Source organism: Canis lupus, chromosome 15 (genome assembly GCF_003254725.2).
Source record: "Canis lupus dingo isolate Sandy chromosome 15, ASM325472v2, whole genome shotgun sequence".
Lineage (NCBI taxonomy): Eukaryota > Metazoa > Chordata > Mammalia > Carnivora > Canidae > Canis > Canis lupus.
Genome location: NC_064257.1, coordinates 33268633 through 33295393, shown reverse-complemented (window position 1 = coordinate 33295393; position 26761 = coordinate 33268633). Strand labels below are relative to the sequence as shown.

Genomic DNA, 26761 nt, shown 5'->3' with positions numbered 1-26761 from the left:
TTTATTTTACCCCACCCTGATAAATCTTATTTCTCAACAGAGGTAATAAGATACAAGATTAAGACAAAAATTGCTAATTTAGAGATTTGTTTGAAATAGTCTCCATGCTTTGGGATTATATTGCATTATTTTAATATTCTGTTTTAGATGGCCTTTTCTTTTTAACTTTTGTTATTTTCTTCTGAATAGTGTCCTTTAAAAAGCGTTTTTGAAAGAAGATACGGACAATATGCTTACAATCAGTTGTAACTCAGTATTTGAACGTTTGCAATGAGGTCCCAGGGTACTTGACAAAATTTGCTGCTGCTGCTGCTTTTTCTTCTTCTTTCCATTAACTTACTAAAAGTTGGCTTTCTGAGGCTTGAAAGGATCTGAATTAGAAAAAAAGAAATTAAGGTAGCTCCAGTATGTATGTATTGACTGTTTTGCTTAATGGTCCTCTGAAGAGAAATATGAATTTAAAGTGCTTGATGACTGTGGGGGCACCTGGCTGGCTGTTGTTGATCTTTGGGTTACAGGTTCCAGCTCCACGTTGAGTGTGGAGATTACTTAAAAATAAGATCTCTAAAAGGAAAAATAAAGTGCTTGATGGTCAGAGGAAGAGATGATCAGTATTTATTACTTGAGGCAATTTGTAAGTTTTGTTGCCATTTCTTAAGAAATTACTGTAATTTAGTGTATTAGATTTCTTTTCACTGGCATATATAAATACCATTGCTAAAGAAAAAATGGATTTAATTATTCTAGAATTGTAGAAACAAACAGCTTCTTTTATAGTCAACAGGTCCCTCTCTGATTTTAAAAATGAGGAAGTAAAAATGGATTAACTGATTTATCTAAGGCAACACAGTAGATGTCAAAACTGAGACAAGAGCCAGATTTTCCCAACTCAGTCCATTTCCCTTTTTCTGGCACCTCGTTGCCCTTTCCCCACTACTCAAATTAATATGATTGGCACTATGCTAATCACTGTGGAAGATATGGGGAAAATATCATATCCTTCCTTAAGGATGCGATTAAGTGCCAACGAAAATGATACACACAATGAAGGCTGTAGTGGTACAGAGAAGGAAAGATCAGAATGAACCTGGGTGAGTGGGGAGTCTTCTTGGAGAAAATGAGCATGAGACGGGGTTTTGAGGAATGTGTGTGTGTTTAGGAGAGGTCTTAGAGAAGAAAGTTTCTTTTTAGGAAGGAGTTACAGTATAAGCAAAGATGCAGAGTTGGGAATAAGTTCATTTTTCCCTGCCCTTCCTCCTTCCTTTGCACATTGCCTTTTTTTTTTAAGATTTTATTTTTATTTATTTATGAGAGAGGCAGAGAGAGGCAAAGACACAGGCAGAAGGAGAATCATATTGCCTTTTAATAAACAGATATTAATAACACTTGCTATGTGCTAGAAACTGGGGACACAGCAGTGAATAAGATACAGTCCTAAGCCTCAAGTAGCTTAACCCTTACCACATCTGGAGGCCCATGATGTCTTTCTGTCCTCCGTAGGTGCCGTTAATTTTGATTACCTTGTCAGAGGTCGGGGGTAGCCGAATTTTTTGATTATATAATATTATTTTTTTCTTCTTTTACAGTTAATAGCATCTACCTAGAAGATCATGTACATATCTTGCCCCTTACCAAAATTTGCCATTAATTTAGCATTCATTGTTCATTCTTGCCCGATCTAGTCTTCTCCGTAATGACTGCAAAATGATGATTTTTCCACTCCGGCATTCCCTTCACCTTTACCAGGTGATTCTTGGCTTTCCTGTTCTTCTTTCCTCCCTCTCAGCTTCCTTTCTTCTTTTCTATTTGAGTGGACTCATAATTTCAATTTTTAAAAGTGGTTTATAACTCATTACAATATTTAATTATTTTGGTGCTCATATTTGAACAGTGGGAGCCTTTTCAGTGTGGCTCCTATGTTTTGACATGGTCCTATGATTTTTTTTTTCTTTCTTTCTTTTTTTTTTTTTTTAGTCCTTCTTTACTTTCTGGCATAACAGTGTATTCATCCCTTACTCTTTCCCAGCCCTGAAATTAGCCATTTCTCTGAGGAGCCTTATTTCTTACAGTAGGGAATGGTATTAGAAACCCAAGTCTGGGGTGGCTTTCCTTCTCATTTCAATAGACAAATCTGACATTTTGAACTTTATTCTGTAGGCATTAGGAAATCAATAAGATTTTATTAAGCAGTGAAATATATTTGGTACGCAGGAGAGGCAAAATTTTCCACTACCTTCTTTGGGTGTCTGGCTGGACCTAAGAATTAAACATATAAAGCAGATTAACAGGAGAAAGGATACACGTTTTATTAAATTTTTACATATACACGGGCAGCTTCACAAGAGAGTTTAAAGTCTTTCTACAGAATTCGGGTGCCAGACACCCAAAGAAAGTGGATGAAATTGTGCCTCTCCTGCATACCGAATGTTAGAAGTAGCCAAGATAATAAGGGTTAGTTTAACAGGGTTGTTTATACAGATTTCTCAGCCCCAAATTTTCTGTCTTTGGTGATGAGAATAACTTTTTCTCTCCCTGTACAGTGAGGGAGCTTTCCACATGAGAATTTTATCTCCTTTCAGGAAGAAGAAAGAGGGTCAGAGTGTTCTTGTGTACCTGCTGCTTTAGTGCCTTTAATTAAAAATAATCAATATGCCAAAGTGGCATATTTTGGGGGTGACATCTTGGTATTCTTTAGGCACAAAGTAGAAGTTAAAAATGTTTGTTTTTAGGAAGATTAATTGGTCAGTTGCATGTGATACATTAACACCATAGGGGAGGAGTGCCTGGGTGGCTCAGTTGGTTAAGCGTCTACCTTTGGCTCAGGTCATGATCATGATCCCAGAGTCCTGGGATCGTGTCCCATATTGGGCTCCTTGCTCAGTGAGTGGTCTGCTTCTCTCTCCTTCACCCTCTGTTCCTCCCCCATTCGTGCTCTTTCTCTGTCTCCAATAAATAAATTCTTTAAAAAAAAAAAAAACCTCAAACAACCCGTAAAGGAGTATAGGCAGAGATCAGATAGAAATTTTAATATTTTAGGCTCTGAGAAATTATGATTTGCATTAGAATGATGACAATGTGACAGAAAAAAGGATGATGAATAGGGAAGAAGACCTTTTTTTTTTTTTTAAAGATTTATTTATTTGAGAGAAAGAGAGGTGTGTGCACACACACACCTGTATGCAAGCAAGGGGAAGGACAGAGGGAGAGGAAGAGAAATCCTTAAGCTGACTCCATGCTGAATGTGGAGCCTATGTAGGACTCCATCTCATAACCCTGAGATCATAACCTTGAGCCCAAATTAAGAGTTGGACGCTCAACTGACTGAGCCATCCAGACACCCCCAGAAGACCTTTCAAGCATATCTATTCCTCAGATGTCTAGTATGGGCCCACCGTGTGCTGTGGATACACTGATGAGTGAAGAGACATAAACCCCTGTGGTGAAGCTTCGTGAAAGAGGAACTGTTCAGAGAATCCCATAGCTTTTTGGTCACATGAATGAGTCTTAAGAAGCACAAAGGCATGGGGAGATCCACGAGCATAAAGCAAGAGGGCCCTGATCTAAACTGAGATATTAGGGAAGGCTTCCCTGTCTGGTTACACATTTAAGTTTGATGGAATTACTACTAATTTATTAAATTTTAAAATGTGGAATTATTTTCTCTTTGTGTAGATTTATTTATAGTGTGTTTAAGAATAGAGATTGAGGTATAAAAGAACCAGGGCTAGAACTAAGTTTTTTCTGTTCTTATCCTGGTGGTCTTTTGCTTGTGCCAAAGAGACAGTATGATTCGTGGTTAATAGCCTGAACTCTGGGGCCATAGTCCTGGGGTGGTATTTGTATCCCATTTACTAGCTGAGTAACTTTGGGCACGTTACTTGATTTGTCTGTGTCTCATTAAAATGATCATAATAATAGTACCTGTCTCATAGGATTGTTGTTGTAAGGACTGACTGAATGAGTACCTGTCAAGGTCTTTGACAGTATCTGGCACATGGTAAGCTCTCTGTAAATGTTACCTGCTGCTAATGTTGGTATTTTATTATTATTACTATATACTCCAAATTTCTTTAAGGAATACTTTTCTTATCACTTTTTTTTTTTTTTTTAATCATGCGTGTATGTTTGTGTAGACATTCATCACACCATTGGGCATTCTGTGCTACTTACTTTGCTGGGTTTGGGGATGAAAAAACTCTTAAGGAGTTTTAATGGGGGAGACAGATACTTAAATAATTACAAAATAATGTGATAAGTGTTAATAGATACCCAGAGGAAGAGTTCGTGAGTACAAAAGAAAAAGTAACTAATCCTGTGAGGGAATGTTTAGGGGGAGATTGTTGGACTGGAGATTGTGGAGGACCTTACAGAGGCTGGAAGTGATAAGCAAAGAGGAGCAAGGAAGAGAAGCCATCTTTAGAGACAGGGACCAAGGAAATGTAAGAGCATGAAACAGTCTAGCACAGCATTAGAAGAGTTGTGAATATTTCTGCATGTGGATGGGAGTAGTTATAAGAGATGAGATCAGAAAGAGGTTTGGACTTTATACTATATACAGTAAGGAGCCATGGAAAGTTTTTTTTTTTTTTTAAAGATTTTATTTATTCAAGAGAGACACAGAGAGAGAGAGAGGCAGGCAGAGACACAGGCAGAGGGAGAAGCAGGCTCCATGCAGGGAGCCTGACATGGGACTTGATCCCTGGTTTCCAGGATCACGCCCTGGGCCAAAGGCAGGCACCAAACTGCTGAGCCACCCAGGCTGCCCAGAAAGTTTTTAAATTATCAAATTTGTAATAAGGAAAACCCTCCAAAAATATTTTTCGTAGGTAATCTTTATAAAAAGTAAATTGAATGTATCGCTCTTCTGTCTAAAATATGTTGATGAATAATCATTGCCCTTTGGAGATGTCCAAACTCTTTGCCTTGGTACACTTGGCCCATAAAGCTCTGTCCTTTTATAGGATTTTAGGCTCATCTTCACCTACCTCTCTGAACATGCCCTTGACCTTTCCATTCTCACTAATTGTGTTTCTCACAACTTACTCTATTCTCTCATTCTTTCATACCTCTGTAGAAGAGCTTTATTCTGTTCAGACTGTCCTACCTCATTTGTAGACATTGCTCAATTCAAGTGACTCTGGGAGTTTTTTGATTACTTTTTTTTTCTTCTCCCCAAACATCCCCATACTAACTAGAACAGGCTTTTGGTACTAGACCATCATTTAAGGCCTGTGTTCCTCCATTTATGAGGGTGAGATCTTGTACAAAATTTCAAGCTTTCTGAAAAGCTTGAAATTTGCTTTATCTGTAAGTTGAGGATATTATGTATCTCACAGTGTTGTGGAAGGATTAAATAATGTTCATGAAGCATTCACTGCAGTATCCAGCATTCAATAGACATTTAGTATATGGTAGTTGAGTTCAGATCTCTAGAAAATTTATGTTGTTTTTGTAATTTATTTATTTGACCATTTCCCTATAGACTTGAGCTCCCTTAGGGGAGGTATTTTGTTTTCTTTTTTAGTGTGTAGAATCTAACTTAGTATTTGATGCTTGATGTTTTTCAGTAATATATGTTGACTACTTGGTGACTCTGTAGAGAGGGTGGCTCCATTAGGGAAGAGACTGGCTAGAAAATAATAACTTTTTAGTTCTAAAATTGCTGCGCATTATTATTATTATTATTATTAATTAATTAAGGATTTTATTTATTAATTTGAGAGAGAGTGAGGAGAGAGAGCACATGTGTGCATGAGCCAGGTGTGATGGGGGAGGGGGAGAAGCAGACTCCCCACCCAGCTGGGAGCCTGGTGTGGGGCTTAATCCCAAGACCCTGGGATCATGACCTGAGCCGAAGTCAGACGCTTAACTAATTGAGCCATTCAGGCGCCCCTAAAATTGTTGCACATTAGAATCATTTGGAATTCTTAAAAAAAAAAGAAGATTTTGAAGTCCCTCTATTGTATCAATTTCTGGATCTTCAGTTTTCAGTTCAGGAGATGAAGAAAACTTGAAGTTAGACAATGGCTTTAGGGATAGAGAAAGAATGATTTTCAAGAAAATTAAGATGTAAAATTGATAGGGCTTATTGACCTTTGAGTAGTTTGGGCAGCTGAGGGGGTGGTGGAATTGGACTAAGGTAAAGAATAGAGAGGGAAGAAGAACAGGTTTGGGAAGGAAGATGAATGTGAGCTAGACGAGTGCCCATCCCAGTGGAGATGTTCATAAAGTAGGTGGAAATATAGGTCCAGCACTTAGGAGACAAGTGGAGGCAAGTATAAGATATGTACAAATACATATCTTGAAGAGAGGTAAGTACTGAGAAGTGTACATTGAATGGAACAGTTGAGTCATACCTAGTTCAGTTTTAGGAGAGTCACAGGGACAAATTGGGAAGTAAGGAAGTAGAATCAAGGAGCACAGACTACTTTCTGAGGAATATGGAATAGAGGAAGCAGAAACTAATTAAATATTAAATACATGAATGAAATTTGTCATCCTTGGACAAGATTCTGATAAATGATTTTTATTTTCAAGGATTATAAACTTCCTCAATCAGTTTAAGTTGAAAGGGGGGTTTATTATAAAGTTTCAAAATGATCATTGAGCAAGAATTGCTGTACACTTGGGACTTAAGAGAATGTTGTTAGAGACAGAGGCATTTCTTCTCTTTGTTTTACTCTTTCATAGACTGCTGGCATCTTGTCTCTGATTCTGCGACCATCCTCCTTGTTGCTGCTTACTCAGTGTGTTCAAGACCCAGATGGTCATCTGACCGCTCAATTCTGTATACTTTTCACCTTAGCTTTGTATAACCAATTGGTCCAATGTCTCAATTCCCAAAATCCAAGAGAAGACTTTAAAATGTCCTCTGCATCTTTTCTCGTTGGATCATGCTTAGGTCTCTGGATGGCCAAAGACGTTCATTGATGGTTTAGTCAACTGAGGTTGGAAGTGGAGTGTGGTCATATAATACTTAGGACTATTCCTTCTAGGAGTTGTGGTACAACATACAATGTTGTGTAAACATACAATTTACACATTGTTCTTCTAGAAATAAACTTTACCATGGCTCTGAAATAGTGATAATAGTTATGATTAAGTTCATTTGATTCTAGGAATAAAGAATTCATCAGGTTAGCTCAAAAGTAGCATAGTAGTGAGTATAAGGATGCGCTCAGCAGTAAGAAAGATGGAATTTCATGGAAATTCAGAACCAAACATTTAATATGGGGTTGATCCTCTCAGACATTTTTACTGGAAGGCTTTGAAGGCTCCATGGCAGTGCTATCAGGGACTTTCTCTACTGGGCTTTATAGATTTTCACTGTAGAGTTGAACTGTTAAAGGACTCAGTGACTCTTAATATATTTGTGTTCCCTGTATCTAAATACTTTTGTTTCACCTTTCAGCTAATTTTCTTACCCTCTATTCTAGTTTTTTTTTCTTCACAGCTTCTGCATACTCAGAGTCTTTGGTCTTTTGAAACTTTGGTGAGGTTATAGCTTTGATTTGCTGAACACTTTTATGTACTCTTACTTTACCTTATGATTACACTGTTTATCTGTTTAGTGCCAGTTTGTGTGTTAATTAATCATTTCTTTTCATATATCGCAATTCACAGGCCTAATCATGGAACTCAGCAGTAGTTCACTCTTGGCATTGGGCACTTTTTCTTTTTTTGCTACTGGGCCATTTTATTTTATTTTATTTTTTTTGTTTTTTTTCCCCATTATTATTTCTTTAATGGTAACAAATAAAACCTCGTAATGTTTATAAATGACTTGGAAAATATTCATTTGTAAACCAATCAAGTAGGGTAATTATTCATTTTTTGGAATACAAGGAAAACAGTGATAACAAAGCTACCTTAAGCTTTAGATCGGGGCTTCCTAGCCTGTTTTTGGATCAAGAATGTTAGGCTCCGTAAGAATAGAGATGTTGCCATTCTAGTCATCACTGTATTACTGGCTTGTAGAACTATGTCCAGCACATAGTCATCCACATTATTATTATTATTATTATTTTTTTTTATTGGTGTTCAATTTACTAACATACAGAATAACACCCAGTGCCCGTCACCCATTCACTCCCACCCCCCGCCCTCCTCCCCTTCTACCACCCCTAGTTCGTTTCCCAGAGTTAGGAGTCTTTACGTTCTGTCTCCCTTTCTGATATTTCCCACACATTTCTTCTCCCTTCCCTTATATTCCCTTTCACTATTATTTATATTCCCCAAATGAATGAGAACATATAATGTTTGTCCTTCTCCGACTGACTTACTTCACTCAGCATAATACCCTCCAGTTCCATCCACGTTGAAGCAAATGGTGGGTATTTGTCATTTCTAATAGCTGAGTAATATTCCATTGTATACATAAACCACATCTTCTTTATCCATTCATCTTTCGTTGGACACCGAGGCTCCTTCCACAGTTTGGCTATCGTGGCCATTGCTGCTATAAACATCGGGGTGCAGGTGTCCCGGCGTTTCATTGCATTTGTATCTTTGGGGTAAATCCCCAACAGTGCAATTGCTGGGTCGTAGGGCAGGTATATTTTTAACTGTTTGAGGAACCTCCACACAGTTTTCCAGAGTGGCTGCACCAGTTCACATTCCCACCAACAGTGTAAGAGGGTTCCCTTTTCTCCGCATCCTCTCCAACATTTGTTGTTTCCTGCCTTGTTAATTTTCTACTGGGCCATTTTATAGGCTGCTAGCTAACTTATAAATATCTGCTGTTTGGTCCAGCTGATCACATCTTTGGTCAGTTGGCAATAGACACAGAGTCATATAACTGGCTATCTTGGACTATGTTTTCAACATGGCGTATGGTAAGATAGCTTTCTTTAGGATGGAAACATGGCTTTTGCCCACGCTATGATTGATTGACATATTTAGTACAATAACATGAATAATTTAGTTGCATTGACATCTGTTTAAGTATTGCATAGACTATACCAGTAATTGAAATTTAAAATCATCCTTTATCCCCTCATTTCAGTTTATGGCTAAGTTTTACATAACTCTGCTAATATAGAAGTTTTTAGAGTCTCGTTGATACTTTATCAAGTATCATTGGACTTTATTTTTTGATATAATCTCATATTTGTTTGCAACTTTTAAGTATTTTAAGCAATCTAGTTTTAAAAATAAAAATATTTGAAAATAAAATTTTGTTTCTGGTTATGAAAATAAACCATGTACATCACAGAAATTTGAGTAGGTCTGAGAAGGAAAATCGAAAAGAAGCAAAAGTGTAGTATAGTGGATAGTTTAACATTAAGAGCACAAGCTTTGAAGTCAGATGGAATTCCAGCTTTGTGCATTACATTTGTAATCTTAGCTAACAACTTATTTAGCTTCTTTAACTGTATTTTCCCTCCCTTGGCTACATGGAAGCAATCCCTTTGACTTTATTCAAAAGATTGTTTTAAGCATTAAATGACATAACGTAGACAGAGAGCTTGGTATTCTTGCCTGTCAGAGAGGTTATATGTTAGCTATTACTATTAATAGACAGAGAATATTTCATTTAGCCAGACTACCAAACTGACATTTCTTTAACTAGTATAAAACTCAAGTTTCTTATGCGCATGATTTTGAAAATGCAAATGATTCAGAAGAAGCTGGTATTGAGTTTTACAATAAGATTCATGCCTCAGGGTTGTTTTGATTTTATTAAGTTTTTAGGTATAAAGTCACCAGGGCAAAATAGGGAAATCAGTAATTTGGAATCAGGAGATTTGAGTTCACGTTCTTTGGCAAATCATTGAGTTTTTCTGGGCTTCACTTTCCTTATCTGTCCACTGTGAGTGCGCTACCTTAGGTGATTTCTCAAGTGCTTTTTAGGTTAAAGCTGTTATTTGAAAATCAAGAAAGTACCAAGATTTTCAGTACCAAGATTTTACTAATGAAGATCATTTGCCAACCCTAAAGTAGCATTTTAAGTGAGTTATGTAACAAATCCAAATAATGTTTACCCTATTTTCTAGCACCTTTGCTGAGAAAAACTGTCTTCAGGAAGCAAGGATTCAGTGATAAAATTTGATAACTTGTGTAAGGTGACTGTCATGGCATTTGCGTGTAGTAGGTTCCAGAAGATAGTAGGTCTCCTTCTCTGCTGAGATCTACCCCCTGCCCTTCTGGTGTATGGCCCTTTATGAGTATCTCAGATGCAAGTAAGGTACATTCATGGTGGTAGATGCTTTGATGCAGCACTTAGATCTTCCTTCAGGATGGAAACACATTGCCCTAGCTGATTAGAGTTAAGGCTGCTGATGGCATAAAGCTGCATCCTTTTCTGGGAGTTGCCCTAACAAAATAAAGCTGCCCCATGCAAGATTTTGCTCCTTTCTTGGAAGCAGCCTCATTACTGTTCAATGTGGAGAATACAAAGAATCATCTTCTTGCCTTGATTTGGGACTTCTGTGAAGGGCCATCTAGCTTCAGGACTCTTGCTAGGATTAGCTGAGGCTGCTGTGGCAACTGTGTTGCTGATCAGTGCTGTTTATCTTCTCCTTCTGCTCAGTCATGCTGCTCCTGTGCTCACACAGGTGTTCTTGAGAGCACTGCCCAATAAACCTGCTTGCAGATTTCAGAGTTTCAGAGTCTGTTTCCTTGGGAACTCGAATTATAAGTCATCTATTTGAATAGTCTTTGTTAGAGATTTTTATATTATAAATGATGACTATTTTCAGGATAGATCTTAATTTTTATGAGCTTTGTGTTCTACTTCTTTGAAACTGATACTCTACATATCTTTTATAATAGGAATCCATAGCCAGTAGATTAGAATTTCTGTTAGATTCTAAAGTGCTGTGTAAGACCATTTGCTGGGATTTTGAGCATGGCCCATTGATGCTGTGTTTAGGAAGTTTTATTATCAGCACCATTCCCAGTTCCTTTGAGAGATTTTAAAACTTCAAAAATGAAAAGTGGCTTCTTCTCCAAACTAGAGTATGAACCCTTATTTTGGTATATTTTTGTGTCTGCCTATCCATATTTGTTGAATCAAAACACATAATACTCTAAATTTGCTTCACATATGTAGCTCAATTTTAACTATGTGTTAGATATTTAATTATGCATTAGATATTCAAAATATAGTAAATGTTAAAAAACTTACTCTTTTACTTAGTATTGACTTAACTATATGATGTCTGCAAACCCAATTAAGTTACTAATAACTTATGTATAGTTTTAATAATCACAATCACTTACTGACTCGGCTGCTCTTTGTTTCTTTCTTCCTTCCTTCCTTTCTCTTCTTCCTTTCTTCTTTTCTTTCTCTTTTTGACCTGGCTGCTTTTGAGAGGTAAATTATTTTCATGCAACCATTAATAATAACTGGTAGACGTTTTAGAGTTTTGAAATGTCCATAAGTATATATAGAGATTAGAAATATAGTTGACTGTTTCTATGGACTTGCTTTTAAATTAGCCAGTTTAGGACCCAAATGAATCAGGGAATGGGAATTTTAGAGCTAGAAGGATCCATGATCATGATCCATGATCTATCCCTGTAGTATATCATTAAAGAAGTTGAGATTAGAGAAATTAAGTGTCTTGATGGATATCAGATGACTAAGAAATATTTTGGTTAGAAAGAATATTGAATTGGGATGTGGGAAACCTAAGTTTTAATTGCAACTTTACCATTAGAGAGCAGAGTGGTGTCTGTCCACTAAGCCAGATGTGCTTTCTAGGGCTTAGTTTCATCATCTATGAAGTCATACAATTGGAATATAATTTCTTTTTTTTAATTATTTTTTAAAAGATTTTATTTATTTATTCATGAGAATACGAGAGAGAGAGAGAGAGAGAGAGAGGAGAGGAGAGGAGGCAGAGACACAGGCAGAGGGAGAAGCAGGTTCCATGTAGGGAGCCTGATCCAGGGACTTGATCCCTGGTCTCCAGGATCACGCCCTGGGCTGCAGGCGGCGCTAAACTGTTGAGCCACCAGGGGTGCCCTGGAACATAATTTCTGAGATGCTCTCCAACTTTTCAAGTTTGATTCTAGTCTTAATAATGATGAGAGCGACTACTATTTGTAGTATATCAAATGTTAGGCACTGGTTTAAACATTTTAAATGTTTCATTTCATTTAATCCTTACAAGAGTTCTATGAGGCTGACATTAGTTCTACTTTACAACTGGGAGTTTGGGCTTATAGAAGTTAAATAAATCTACAAAGCTTCTAAGTGGGTAAACTAGAAGTCGAATGCAGGTCCATGTGACTCCAACTTCTATATTCTGAATCACTATTCCTGGATATAGGTGGACTTTTATTTTTGGAACACTTGATAGGCCCTGCTGAAAACAAGAGTTAGTTATATTAGGTAAGTATATGTTTCTGACCCCCTTCTCTGGCAGAGTGTAGTATTGTGTGTCAGTAGGTCAGGCAAGAAAGACTTAGGATGCAGAAGTATGTTGTGTATTAACACAAGATATTTTGGAGAGGGTTGGAATTAGCTGCAACAGGGGGGATAATCTCTTAGAAGTTACTTGGAAAGACAAATTGAATAGGGATTACAATCAGTTTAGTATTAATAATTTAACAACATGGGTGGCTGTATTTGCTTGCTCATTAAAGTTGTAGGATGGCTCTAGGTTAGGCGAAATTGCTCACATTTCAGAAAATAAGAATTGTTCTCAGCTGAAAGCTGATATAAATAAGTTAGAGTTAAATGTGGTATATTGGTAAAGAAGCTTGCTATTTCTTAATTTATTTCTTTAAAGTAATCCTACCCAGTATGGGCCTTGAACTTACCACACCTGAGATCAAGAGTTACATGCTCTACCTGTTGTGCCAGCTGGGTGCTCCAAGAAGCTTACTAATATTGTGTGTGATTTTATGATGGATAGAGAAGCATCTATGGAGTTATTTGGTGCCATAAATTTTTTAGGTCATATTATTGCAAAAGTCTAAGTAAGCCTTCTACTTCAGGATTTGATATGGATCAGGATATATTCGGTTTTAAGAAGACAGAGAAATAAGAAGGAAATCTGAGGACAAAAAAAAAGTAATTAGCAAAAATGAATTATGAGACAAGTTTAAAGGTGGTAGAATTATAGTGGAGATTAGAACGAAGAGTATTAGTGACCATTTTCAAGGTTGAAGACTTAGAATGAGCAGGAAGGACTTAAGACACAAATTTTATGTGGAGTTTGAGGCTGATATCCAGGAGTTAGAATTAGAGGAGTACAGAAGGTATAAAATGAAGAGTAGAGGGTCCCCTCCCCAGTAATCATTGCTAATAGTTTCTTTGTATTTTCCCAGAATTTTCTGATGGATATATCCATTAATATTATAAAAATATGATCTATTCTTTGTATGAGTTTGAAATTTTTTTACTTAATATAGTTTGGAAGTTTTTAAGTGCCAGCACTTTGAGAATTACTTTTTTTTTTTCCTTTTCTTTCTGAGAGAGAGAGAGAGTGCATGTGAAAGTGGGCAGAGTCGGGGGGGAGAGGGGCAGAAGGAGAAGGGGAGAGAGTATCTTAAGCAGGCCCCATGCCTAGCACGGAGCTCCATGTGCAGCTTGATCTCATGACCCTGAGATCATGGCCTGAGCTGAGATCATGTCCTAAGCCGAAATCAAGGGTTGGACACTTGATTAACTGAGCCACCCAGGTGCCCCAGAACTATTTCTTTTATATTCTATTCTATGAATTATCAAAATTTAGTTCCCTGTTGAAGGACATTTAGTTTTGTTTCCAGTTTTTCTGTTACAAACAATACTGCAGTGAACATGCTCGTACATATATAGGCGGTACTTTTGCTTGTGCATGTATAGGTGGTACTCTTTTTCACTGAGTAATTTCCTAAGTACTAGGTCAGAGAGTATGTACATTTTTTTTGCGTTTAGTTATGTTCCCACTAACAATGTGTGAGAGGCTTGGTTTTCCAACATTATTTCCACCAATGACTACTGTCAAAAAATAAAACATCTTGATATTACTCAAATGCCCTGAAAACTAGATTGACAATTGTCATTTAGTTTTCCAGTTGCTTGTTTAACTTAAACAGTTAAAAAAGAAAAGATGAAAAAAAGAATGATGTAAACTTGGAGTAGTTACATTAATCCTTTTTAAAAAATGTGCTAAAACTATTGGATGTCCTATTAAATTCAAGTAGACACTTTTATTGTGTCCTTACTAGGAATTGTGATGAGTACCTCATTCTGTATAGGGTCCCCAGCCTCAAAAAGGTTCCTTTTCTGTTTTGTGGAGAAGCTACCACATTGCATCTACTATATCTACTATATCTAGTTGTACCTGTTGCATAATAAACCATACTCAAACTTTGGCTTTGACTTAACCGCCATTTTGTTTGCTCTAGATTTTGTGGGTCAGCAATTTTGGGAGGCTTGGCTGAGTAGTTCTACTGGACTCTCTTGAAGTTACTCATATAAGCAGGAGTTATTTGTCAGTTTGGAATGGATAGTCTAAGGTACTTACTCAGATTGCTGATTGTATTTGTTGGGCCACATAAGTCTAAGGTTAGTCTGGGCTTATATTATTGTAGCAGAAGAGTTTCCATCAATAAGAGAGCAAATCCCATTGTGCAAGTACTTTTCAAGTGTCTGCTTGTATCTCATTTGCTCCTCTACCATTAGCCAAAGTGAGTTTAGTGGCCAGAGTGCATGTGGGAGGGAATTACACAAGAAAATTACAAGGGCATTAAAACATAGGGGTGATTCATTGAGGGTCATTATTGTAATGATTTAACACAGATAGCACTTTCTTCTTTATATTATGAGTTAGTGTTACAAGAGTATAAATAAGAGACATGATAGAATTTAAAGGACAGTAGAATTTCTTATTTGAAAGAGGAAATTCATGAAAGGTTTTATGTCCTTTATGTGGAAAGGACTGATTTTATCAAGTTGCAAAATGATGATTTTCTAAATATTTCTTTTTTTCTGCATACATTAACTGACATTTTCCTGAAAAGAACTTTCAACATCAAGCAGACCATTTGGTTACCATGAATTTCTGGAAGGGCAGGGTAAATGTTTAATACTTTTTCTTTAAACACTAATTTTCAGATAAGAATTGGAACATACTTTAGCAATGATGAATGAGCCTTGCTTGTCTTTTGACTTTTTCTGTCCTTAAAGAAAGAGAACTCACGAAGTTTTAAATATATTTTATGAACTCATAGGTTTATATATATTTAGTAGGTTTCAATCAGTTGAAGTCTGAAATTTTTTGATGTGCAAATTGCCCTGCTTTAGCTACTGGAAGTGCCTTCAAAGTGACTTGTCATTTTGACAGGATCTGATTAGTATTTACTAGCTACTTTGCTTTTGGCACAACAGTATGTCCCAGGTTCATCTTGTAACATTTCTCCTCCAGGCTGAAATCAGCCATTTCTCCAAAAAGCCCTGGTTCCTTTCAGTGGGGAATACTATTTAGATAACAATGGTTTGGGCTCTAAGGGTGCTCATTGCTTCTGGGTTGTCATTGCTTTTAAGTAATAAGAACTAGGAAGTATTTATATCCATATATATGGCAAAACAAAACATGAATTCAAATTTAAGAGTATGAAATAGTTATACTATGAATTTATATCTTTTTTGTCTAATACTGAGTATCTTGATTCTTAACATTGATTGTTATTTTTTCCTAAAAAATACATAAATAGCTTTAATATAACAGTACTGATATTACCATTAATAAGATTATTGAATGTTACTGTGTTTTAAAAGCAGTTATTTTTGTCCTTGTATTATCTATGTAGTTCTTAAATCATTTGAAATAATTATTTTCTATGTGGTTGGTTTTACCACCAACTTGAGATTCAGTTAGGTTTTCAAAAAGTTCTTAAATTTTGAAAATTGAAATGACTTTTCCTTCAAGGAATGAACTTTTTTTCAAATATTGCAAGTAGCATTGATTTATTTTTTCTCAGAACTCTGCTTGCATTCAGAGCTCTTCCATTTAGCATTTAAATTTTTTAAGTTGTTTCCTACTTCTTTTTGTTTACATTAGTTTGGTTTCTCCGGCCAGGTTTTAGTCTACCCCAAGGCATGGTCCTTGTTTCTCTTATGCTCTCCTTATATGTCTCCTTATATGTCTCCTTATATGTCTCCTTATATGTCCTTTTGACATCCAGAGCCTTACAGAATGCTAGATACTCCAAGGGAGATGAACAAATGTGTTACATACTTTTTGGTTACTATAAAAGATTTCTAAATTTAGGTAATACTTTCTATAAAAACATAATTTGGATGATATTTATCTCCTATTTAAATTTTTAGCACAAATTATTCTTTTTTTTTTTTTTTTTTTAAAGATTTTATCTATTTATTTGACAGAGGAAACAAGAGAGAACAAGCAGGGGGAACAGGAGAAGAGGGAGAAACAGGCTTCCCGCTGAGCAGGGAGCTCCATGTGGGGCTCAGTTGCAGAACCCTGAGATCATGACCTGAGCCAAAGACACTTAAATCAGCTGAGCCACCCAGGCACCCCTAGCACAAATTATACTTATCCTCTTGTTTTCACAAAGTAAAACTTTTATAAGTAGAAAAGTTAGAATGCTTTAGATTGTTTGTTCAGGGTCATCATTACTGTAATTGGACTTCTCATTGAAGTAATGGGATTTTAGTGACTTAACAGAACAAGAAGTTATTAGACAATTTAGCAACAGTCAGGGAGAATGTGTTTAAAATATGGGTATGAAAAGCATCGATAGTTTCTCTCTTGTTTTTCCTTTTACTCCCCATTGTCTTGGACTTTCTTAGATCTGTTGACAAGGACTATTTTAGGCAAATATAAGAAAAGGTATTTTTGGTGAGGATAATAGGATTATGTAGATGTATCTCTGAATTGCTTACTTCACAGGGAAGGTAAATCTCAAATGAAAAGCCACCTGTAATCTGGAAAAAGAAAAGATAAAGAAATGTGGGGAAAATGTAATCCTTGGGAGATACAGCTTTAGTTTCCAGTGCTTTTAAGAATGGGGTCACTAATTTTAAAAGCCATTGTGGCATGAAGCTGTTGAAATGTTGATGGGTCAAAAATGAATTTCTGGTGTTATACAATTCTTTATATTAAGTATGTAATATAAAGGGTCTTTGACTTATTCAACATTGAGCTACTTTTTTTGCCAGGTGCATGAGTATCATTAAATCCAGATAGCTGGCTTTTATTTATTTATAAATTCATGTCTAAAGCATGCTGTTTTGGGAAAGAATCTTGCTTTGTTTTTTAGAGGAGAGTAGCTAACAGAATAGTTAAAACATGAGAATTTTATGGATTTTAACTGAAAACAATAAAGCCACACTCTGGATAAGCTTAGAAAGTTTAAGAAGACTACATTTTGGGAAAATATGACAGGAATGTGGATCATCCATTTTGCAAAGGTCCACTTATTTTTTTTACTATTTTTAATATTAAGAAAAATTTCAGTGTACAAATAATTTAACTGTGGATCTAAAATTCTAAAAAAAAAAAAAAATGAGCAAAACCCAAGCCTGAAAAACTAAAAGCCAAAATATCCATAACTGTGTCTTGCTACAGAAATCATTATTTGTATTTTGGGATATATATATATCCTTTGAATTTCTTATAAATAGTTTTTATACATAATTGTATTTTTTAAATTTTATTCTATTTTATTTATTTTTTAAAAAGATATTATTTATTTATTTATTCATAGAGACAGAGACACACACAGAGAGAGAGAGAGAGAGAGAGAGAGAGAGAGAGAGAGAGAGGCAGAGACACAGGCAGAGGGAGAAGCAGGCTCCATGCAGGGAGCCCAACGCAGGACTCGATCCCGGGTCTCCAGGATCACATCCTGGGCTGCAGGCAGCGCTAAACCGCTGCGCCACTGGGGCTGCCATGTATTTTTTTTCAAAAAGATTTTATTTATTTATTCATGAGAGACACAGAGAGAGGCAGAGAGGGGCAGAGGGAGAAGCGGCTTCCTGCAGGGAGCCCGATGCGATACTTGATCCCAGGACCCTGGGATCACGCCCTGAGCCAAAGGTAGATGCTCAACCGCTGAGCCACCATACATAATTATAGTGTATATGTTTTCTCATTTTTTTGTGTAGCTTTTATAATCATTTCAATTAGTGAATTTCAAAGTATCATTGCCTCCTTATTTGGCATCTGTGTTGAATATTTAATAGTGAGGAATAGGAGGTTTGTGTGTTGAGACAAGTATAGTGAATTGCTCTCAGTCATGGGTGCTTGAGGTACATTTCAGTGGAAATGTCCATAAATCACCAGTATGGTTTAGTGATTATGGGCCAGACTGCTTGAGTTACAGTCCTTTCTCTCATTGATTGGCCATGTGATTTTGGGCAAATTACTTAGTTTCCACACCTAAGTTCTCTTTTGTGTGACGTGAGAATGATGAAAGTATGTACCATAAGTGTTTTTTGCTAAGGATTATTAAGTTGGTTGTTGTGTTCCAAATCTTTCTTCTTGCCCAGTACTTTATTAGATTTTTAGTTCCTTTATGGTAACACCTAAGTATTAATGAATAATTATGTGAGAGGATAAGTGTTGCAGGAGAAAAAGAAAAAAGAACTTTAATCCTCCAAACTGTGTATTTTTGATAATGGAATATCAAGTATTGAAGACAAATTGGTAATGATTGGCATGAATGATCTGTGTTGGTCTTTTGAGCAACCCTCATGTTATAGTTTAGTTGGTGTAATAGACAACAATGTAAGAGGAATCAGAAGATCAGCGTTTTAGTTTTTTCTGATTTTTGTTAACAGTACAGTCTTGAGAAATCTTTGGGCTACTTTGAATCTCTTTTCTCATGTATAGAGGTGACATATGTCCTGCGTCTCTCAGAGATGGCACTATGATTAAATAAAATGTTCTGTGAAAGTGAGTTGAAGACTATAGGCAATACATATAAAAATAAGCTTTTTATTAATTTAAAAAGACTAAAAATGAGAGAATGCATGCAGAGATCTTGATGCTATATTAGGCATAGTCTTCAATAAAGGATAGCTGCTAGTACAGTTTGTTACTATATTGAGAGGACATCTACTTTTATGTGTAAGGCTAGCCCTGATTATTGTTTAGGTTATTAAATAGTTTGTGAATATATTATTAATATCTACTTTGATTTTTTTTCTGTGTTTCAGACTCCTGGGAGAGTTGGCTCTCAAGGTTCTGATTTAGATTCATCAGCAGCTCCTATAAACACAGTAGATGTCAATAATGAAAGCTCTTCAGAGGTATGGAAATAATTTGGCAAAACAATTTAGTGTTATTTAAGGGAAAATGAACAGATATTTGGAGTAATGGTCAGTAATTGTATTGTAGGAAACATTCTCATCCTTCTTAACAAACTGGAATGTGACTTTTGAATCACTTGTAGAAAAATTCTGGTATTTAGTTTTAAGACTGAGAAAGTGTATATTAAGACTGAAAATTAAATTGTGAATTTATCTTCAATGTTAATGTCATCTCAACTTAAGGAAGATTTTAAAATCTGTTTATAAAAATTACCAGGTGATTAGTGTTTGCACTATCATGACTACTGAGCTAAAATGAAAAATGAGATTATCTATGAAGTTTATACATTATTTGCTGTCTTCATTTATGATTTTTTAACAGCTTCTATCTATCAAAGTTTATTAAAAATTAATGAGGAAAGTAAATAAATCTAAGAAAGAACTCAAATTTTTGGAGAAGTCAGCCTTAGTAGTAAAGCCTTGCTTTATTATTATTATTATTTTTGACAAACAAGATTTGCTCATTATAGAAAAAGAAGAAAAGGAAAAAGAAGAGCATAAAAGCCATCAATAATATTGTCCCTAAGATATTGATGTACTCACATTCTACTCTGACAATTTCTGTCAGTTGCCCCTTTCTGGGCCCAGTTGTACTGTTAACCCAGTCCCCTTTCCTGTGTTCCCCCTTCTGCACCTCTTGGTTGGTGAGTCTGTCTTCTGTCTTTCTGAGTTTGTCTCTCTATCCACTCATTTCCCTGTTTTGTCTCTTTCTGGCCATCTGATTTCATATATATGGATATTAACCATGATGAGATCTAACAAGACCCTGAGAGCTAAGAGAAAAGTATCAGTTGAACTTTATTAAGAGCAAATTTAATTGTTAACCTCAGTCAGGCCAAAACAAAACAAAAAAATCTCCAGTGGGTAGTGAACAGTGCCTGGTAGTCTTGCTGTATTTACTTATTAGTGTTATTTTCCTACTGTCGGAGATAGTTTTACTTTCTTCTTTATCCTCAAATCTCTCTTGTGTCTTACTCTATCCCACCTTCCCTCAGGCATCTTCTATATTAGGAAATATTAGGTGAACACCAATCGTTTTGTCACCAAAGCTATTTGCATCCATCTTTATTCTCTCTTACTTTAATACATGAAAGATAGTTCTCTTTTCCTATCAGATTTCAATCCTTTCTCTTGTGTTCTGGATTCTCTTCTTTTCCACATTCTCATTTTATTTTCTCTCTCCTTCCCTCCTGCCACTTTAGTTTCTACCTATGTCATGAATTATTCCTATCAGCATACAAATACTGCTGTAGAGAGGTTCATATGCCCAGTGCTAGGGTACATAAGTGTCAAGGTCTCAGGTGATAACTCTATCAGCCTCTCTCTCTCAGGTTTGTTTCCCCTTTACCTTAAGGTTGTCATCCCATTTTGAACAATTTTTTAACTTTGTCCCCTTAGCCATCTATATGGAATTTGAAATATGGTCTTCAGGACTAATTTTTTAAATTAATTAATTTTTTTTTTTACAAAGGCTCCACGTCCATCGTGGAGCCTAGAGCAGGGCTTGAACTCATTACCTTGAGATCAAAAGCTGAGCTGAGATCGAGAGTCAGACACTTAACTGACTGAGCCACCCAGACACTTGGGTCTTCAGGACTTTATTATTTATTTATTTATTTATTTATTTATTTATTTATTTATTTATTTATTTATTTTAGGACTTTAAAGAAATAGAAATAAAGCAATATTTTGCTTTATATCATATTTATGTCATATTTTATATTTTGTTATATATTGATATATAATGTTTTCTTAATATGGCTGTTGTAACAAAAGTACTATAAACTGAGTGACTTAAACAACAAACACTTATTATTTCTCAGAGCTCTGGAGGCTAGGAAGTTCAAGAGAGGCAGAGGGAAGCAGAGAGAGAGAGAATCTCAAGCAGACTCCCCCCTGAGTGCAGAGTTTGACAGGACCCTGAGATCATGACCTGAGCCAAAATCAAGAATTTGATGCTTGATGGACTGAGCCACCCAGGCACCCCCAATTTTTCTTTAGTTGTTATCATCAGAATGATAGTTCAGACTATTTAGTTTAATGTATTGCCAGAAGCAAACATCTTTGTTCACTCTTTATCCCTTTCTAGTCTGACTTCCATCCTTGGTACCCACTGAAACTACTCACTTATTTTCCTGGTCCTTTAGCTGGAGAGGGAAGGCTCTTTTTGTAAGTGCTCACTAAAGTGTCCCTAGTACCTAGTCTGGTACTAGTCCCTAGTACCTAGTTGCCAGCTTCCCTAGTACCCAGTCTGGAATATATGAGGCAAAAGAAAATCCAGTGTATTTATTACTATGTCAGTCCTTGGATCCTGAGATGCTTAGCTGGTCCACCTTCTCATCACCTTTCAGAATTTTCTTATGTTTCTTTTGTTTTATATATAACGTCTAGGGATGTTAGGTGTAGCTAGCAGGAGGAAATGGGGCAAGTCAATCTATTCCATTTTGTCTGCAACTGGAAAACTAACGATTTCATTTATTTATTTATTTTTAAAGATTTTATTTATTTATTTATGAGAGACACAGAGAGAGGCAGAGACATAGGCAGAGGGAAAAGCAGACTCCCTGCAAGGAGCTTGATGTGGGACTCGAACACAGAACTCCAGGATCACGCCCTGGGTCCAAGGCAGGCACTAAACCACTGAGCCACCCAGGCATCCCTGAAGTCTAATCATTTAAAAGTTGGATCATTTATCTTTTTGTTTTTGAAGTATAAAAAATATTTTTTTTAATCTATTCTGGGTATAAGTCCTTTATCAATATTTTGATTGCCTCCTATTTATCCTTATTGGTTAAGGCTGTCGTAGGCTTATAGGGATGGCTGAACATACAATTAGCCTGACACTGGACAGGTTGAAGTCAACAGCAGTTTGCTAACCACATATACTTATGGCCCAGGAGAACACTGTATGCCTTGAAGAGCCATATGAGGACTGAACTTGGGAACAAAATGAACAACCACGGGCTGTGAGAGGCAGGGTTTATCTTATTATCAAGAGGATGGGGTGCCCCTTGGTTCCTGCAGGAGATTGTCATTGGCTTGTTTGAATTATTCTGTGGGCTGGCAGGGAACTGAAACCTGCTACTTAGGGATAAGCAGGCTCTGTGAAGAGGAGGTTTTTTTTTTTTTTTTTTTTTTAAGATTTTATTTTTTAAGTAATCTCTACATCTAATGTGGGGTTTGAACTCACAACCCAGAGATCAAGAGTCATGCACTTTACAGACTAAACCTCCAGGAGTAGGGTATTTGACTAGAGGATGCTCTTTGTGGGAGCAGTGTGGGAAGGGCACTTGCAGTTAGGCCATTTGAAGCTCTCCCATCACCACCTGAGAAAGCAGGGCATAGTATTGGGCCATAATTTTGGACTTTACACCATAATCAGATATATGTGATGTGTATATTTTTTCTGTCTGTGGCTTTTCATTTTGTTAATGGTGTTTTTCAAAGAGAAGAAGTTTTGAATTTTGGTCAAGTCCAGTTTGTCAGCCTTTCTCTTTGGTTAGTGCTTTTTGGGTCCTTCTACAATTTTTTTTGCCTACGCCCCAGGATTGCAAAGACTTTCTGCTATGCTTGCTTCTGATATTTTTTTAAAAAATCATTTTAGTGTATACATTTAAGTCTGATTTATTTTAAAATATTGTGTATGGTATGAGGTAGTGCTTGAGGTCTCTTTTTTTCATATGGATATGGAAACTAGTTTTCTATATGGTTATTTCAGTACTATTTTTTGAGAATATTACCTTTTCCCATTGATTTAAATTTTCCCTTTTATGAGAAATCAGTTGACCTTATATGTGTGGTTGTATTTCTTTGTGCTCTGTGATCCAGGCATACAGAACTCCTGCTTTTAAGGTGTGCCAAATTTGTTCTTATCTTTGGGCTTCTATATGCTGATCCCCATACCTTACCTGCCCTTTTGCTTTTTTGTCTGGTTAACATCTGATTATCCTTTAGGTCTCATTACAGATAATTACTTTTTCAGTAAACCGTACTTGAGATTCACATGTGGAATAGATGCTTCTTTTGTGTGTTTCTGGGAAATTGTATTTTCTATCCTTTGGTAATGATTATTATTGTAAGATTCATTTATTTACCAAATATATATTGTTGTCAGACATCATTCCGGATGCTAGAGACACGGCAGTGAGTAAAATAGTCAAAAATTTTTATCCTGGTAGAGGATGTTCTAGTAAGTGGAAATAGGCAAAATCCCCAAAACATACAAAAAATGGACAGAGGGAAACGATTGGTGTTAGAAAAATAAAGTAGGGAAGGAAGCATAGAAAGTGTTCTGGGTTGTTGCAATTTCAAATAGGATTGTAGGGAAGACTTCTCTGGGAAGGCATAGCCCAGGAAGAACCGAAGGAAGTGAGGAAATGAGTCATGTGGTTCCTGGAACCACTGTGTTCTGTTCTGTTCGCGTGGAGCAAGTAGAAAGTCTCTGAGGTGGGAGCCTAGCCTGTCGAAAAAGCAGCAGGGAGGCTGGTGTGGTTGGGGCGCAGTGAGTGAGGAGAGACTGGATCTGTGAGGTAATCAGGCTCACCTCATGCAGGGCCTTAGGGGCCTGCCTCAGAGGCCTTTGTGCAGACTTAGGTTTTTTACTTCTGGTGAGATGGGAAGCCCTTGGAGAGTTCTGACTAGGGAAGTGACAAAATTTATTTACATTTTTATAGGATACATTCTTGCTGCTCTGTGGAAAGTAAACTGTTAGTGGGGTGAGGAGAGAAGCAGAGGGACTGTGGAAAGCGATTGCAGTGATCCATGTGCAGGGTACCGTGGCTTGGCTCAGAGTGGTGACAGTGGAGGTCCTGTGGTTCTAAATATATTTTGAAGGCAGTTCTAATAGGGTTTTCTGGTTAGCGGGGTCTAAAATGTAATTTATTTTCTTTCATAACTTTTTCAAGAAGCCTGTAAGCTTCCTGAGGATGGGGCTTTGCCTTATTTTACAATTATGTTCTCAGAACCAAAGCATAATGGCTGGAATCACACTCATAATCACACTGAGTACATACTTTTTGAATGAAAGATTGAATGATTGTACATGGAAGCTGAGGGTGAAGAAACCAGTAAATTGAGAGGCAGCATAAAGCCATCATGGCAGAAATAAATGCACTGATGTGTTCTTTTAAGTAATTATTATTCTGTACTTCCAGCACTTTGGACTGTGGTTGCCTGAACATAACCCTTTTTTCAGTAAAAAGAATTCATATTCCTCACTTTCATCCCCTGGCTAATCTCCTTTAAGGGTTGTTAACAAAAGGAATAATGATAATAATGATAGCTAACATTTATTGAATGTTTTCTTTGTATCAGATGCTATGATAAACACGTTGCATGTATTATTTAATTCTCATGAGGACCCCCCTCCCCACCCCCCCGGCAAAGAAATAGGTATTACTATTACTCCATTTCACAGAAGAGGAAATTGAAGGTCCTATAAGCTACTAAGAGTGGTGTGAATCCAGGATTCAAGCCCAGGCCTGGCTCTTAACTGCTACCCTGCCTTGCCTCCCACCTTGGGACTTTGTTTATAGTCATTGTCTCCTTTGCTATTATCCTAAGTGACATTAGTGACTCAAGGAACACCCTAGCCTCCCAGTTCATAAGTTTTCAATGCTATTGATGTTATTCTTTTCTAGCTACTCAAGTTCGTAACAGTACCTTCCACCTTATTACTGGGCAGAATAGTTGACTTGAGATGTTAAGACCAAATGTTCCCACGACTACCTAGCCCCTCAAAAACCTTCTCATATTTTTATTACTTTTTTGGCCTTGCTGAATATTTCAGGTGTTTAATTCCTGTCTTTTCTTCTAGCCTTTCAGTCCTTCTGACTTCATTTCTTTCTTCTCTAACCACACATCTAATGACAATATTTATTGAACACTTAAAATGTTGCAAGCACTACACTAAGGATTTTATGTACCGCACAGTAACTCTAGAGGAATAGGTGCCAACATTAGCCCCATTTTATAGATGAGGAAATTGACATTTAGTAAAGTAAAGTGATTTCCTTAAGGTTATATCGTCAGCATTGGTCGAATCTCAAATCCACATCTATTTTTGACACAAAAACTCACAGCTTTATAATCTTTATCCTTCACTATAGTCTTCATTTTATTTACTTTAAACTGTAGATCAGTGTGGCAACCCACATTTTAAAGTAGAGCTATTGTTAGGTATGGAGAATCTGGGAGATTGACTGAAAATGATTTTGTTTTGTGTATACATTTAGAAGGAAGGGTCCCCTATTGGGAATTATGAGTGTGGACAAAAATGGGACTTAGGCTAGTGGAATATGGTGAAGATTAAAAATTGCTTTCATTTTAAGAACTTTTTTTTGTTGAGAGCATTATCTCACATAGAGCTGTTTGTTGTAACTGCCAATCATTTCTTGATCTAAAATAAAGGCTAACTTGCCAATAATGGCTCTCAGATAAATAAGGACAAAGTGTCCTAAACAAAAAGAGTAATTAATATTCCAACTAAAGAAACTGATAACTATAATAAAATTGAACCAATGGGAATTTCCAGCAAAAGAATGGAAACTAGTTTTAGTTGTCCTATTTTGGATAGATCTTTCACTTTTTCTATATAGTTACTATGTGAAAATTTCCCTTACATATACTAAAAAGAGATATATTAATTATTTTCCTATTGTGTCTGTTTTCATTGTCTGTATTTTGATTTATAGATAACTTTTTATGTATATCCTCCTAAAAGTTGTTATTTCACAGGGTTTCATCTGTCCATTATGTATGAAAAGATGTATAACTGCTATTGATTTGTCGGAGCATTACCAGCAAGTGCACACTGAAAATGAAACAAGAGGACAGGAACTGCTTAATGACTCCAGTGTTACTGTGGGTCCTATGTATTTTGCCTTAGCAGCTTGGTTATGGGTTGCTCAAAATAGCTTTGTTTTTTCTTGCCTTGGTGTTGCTTAACTTTTTATGCTACAAAGGGAATATGGATTGCTTTAATTATGCATGCTTAAGGAAAGGTTCAATAAGGAAAACAGGCTCTTGGGAAGTTGGGTTGCTCTTACTTTTTCCAGCTGTCTTTTTTGTGAATCTGTAAATAAATATAAAAGTTTAAGTTAATATTTTTGCATAAATTTTGCCATGAAATTTGAAATATAGAGTGGATGATATTTGATTTCAACATCTGTATGTTATATCTTTATTATTTAGTTAATGCTGATGAATGTTTTAAAATGCTTTAGGTTAAAATGCCTTACTCTTACATGGAAAGAGGACTTTGCATATTAATTGCTACTGTGTTTATTTGAGAAAATATATGGCATTAGAATCTGGATCTACCACTCTTTGAATCTTTGTTTTGACGCCCTGGACTTGAGGAAGGTGACAGAATGGCACTACTCATCATTAACAGTGGATTACCCAAATGTTTCTCTGTAGCGTGTGGGACTGGGGTTTATCTAAGGCTGAGGGTGGAAGCCAGTGAGGGGAACTATTGCCCATTTGCAG

General features: G+C 36.4%; 1 protein-coding gene across 5 annotated transcripts in view; it reads left to right on the top strand.

The window, feature by feature from the left end:
• The window catches only part of EEA1 (early endosome antigen 1), a 411681-nt gene that overhangs the window by 302761 nt on the left and 82159 nt on the right, over nucleotides 1–26761 (top strand). For 3 of the 5 annotated variants that reach the window (XM_049093901.1, XM_025439554.3, XM_025439556.3), the window contains one exon: nucleotides 19121–19213. In XM_049093901.1, the coding sequence (XP_048949858.1) occupies nucleotides 19121–19213 (93 nt within the window). Of the gene's footprint in view, nucleotides 1–19120; nucleotides 19214–26008; nucleotides 26135–26761 lie in introns of those variants that run through there. The other 2 variants (XM_049093902.1, XM_025439553.3) reach the window with 1 other exon arrangement.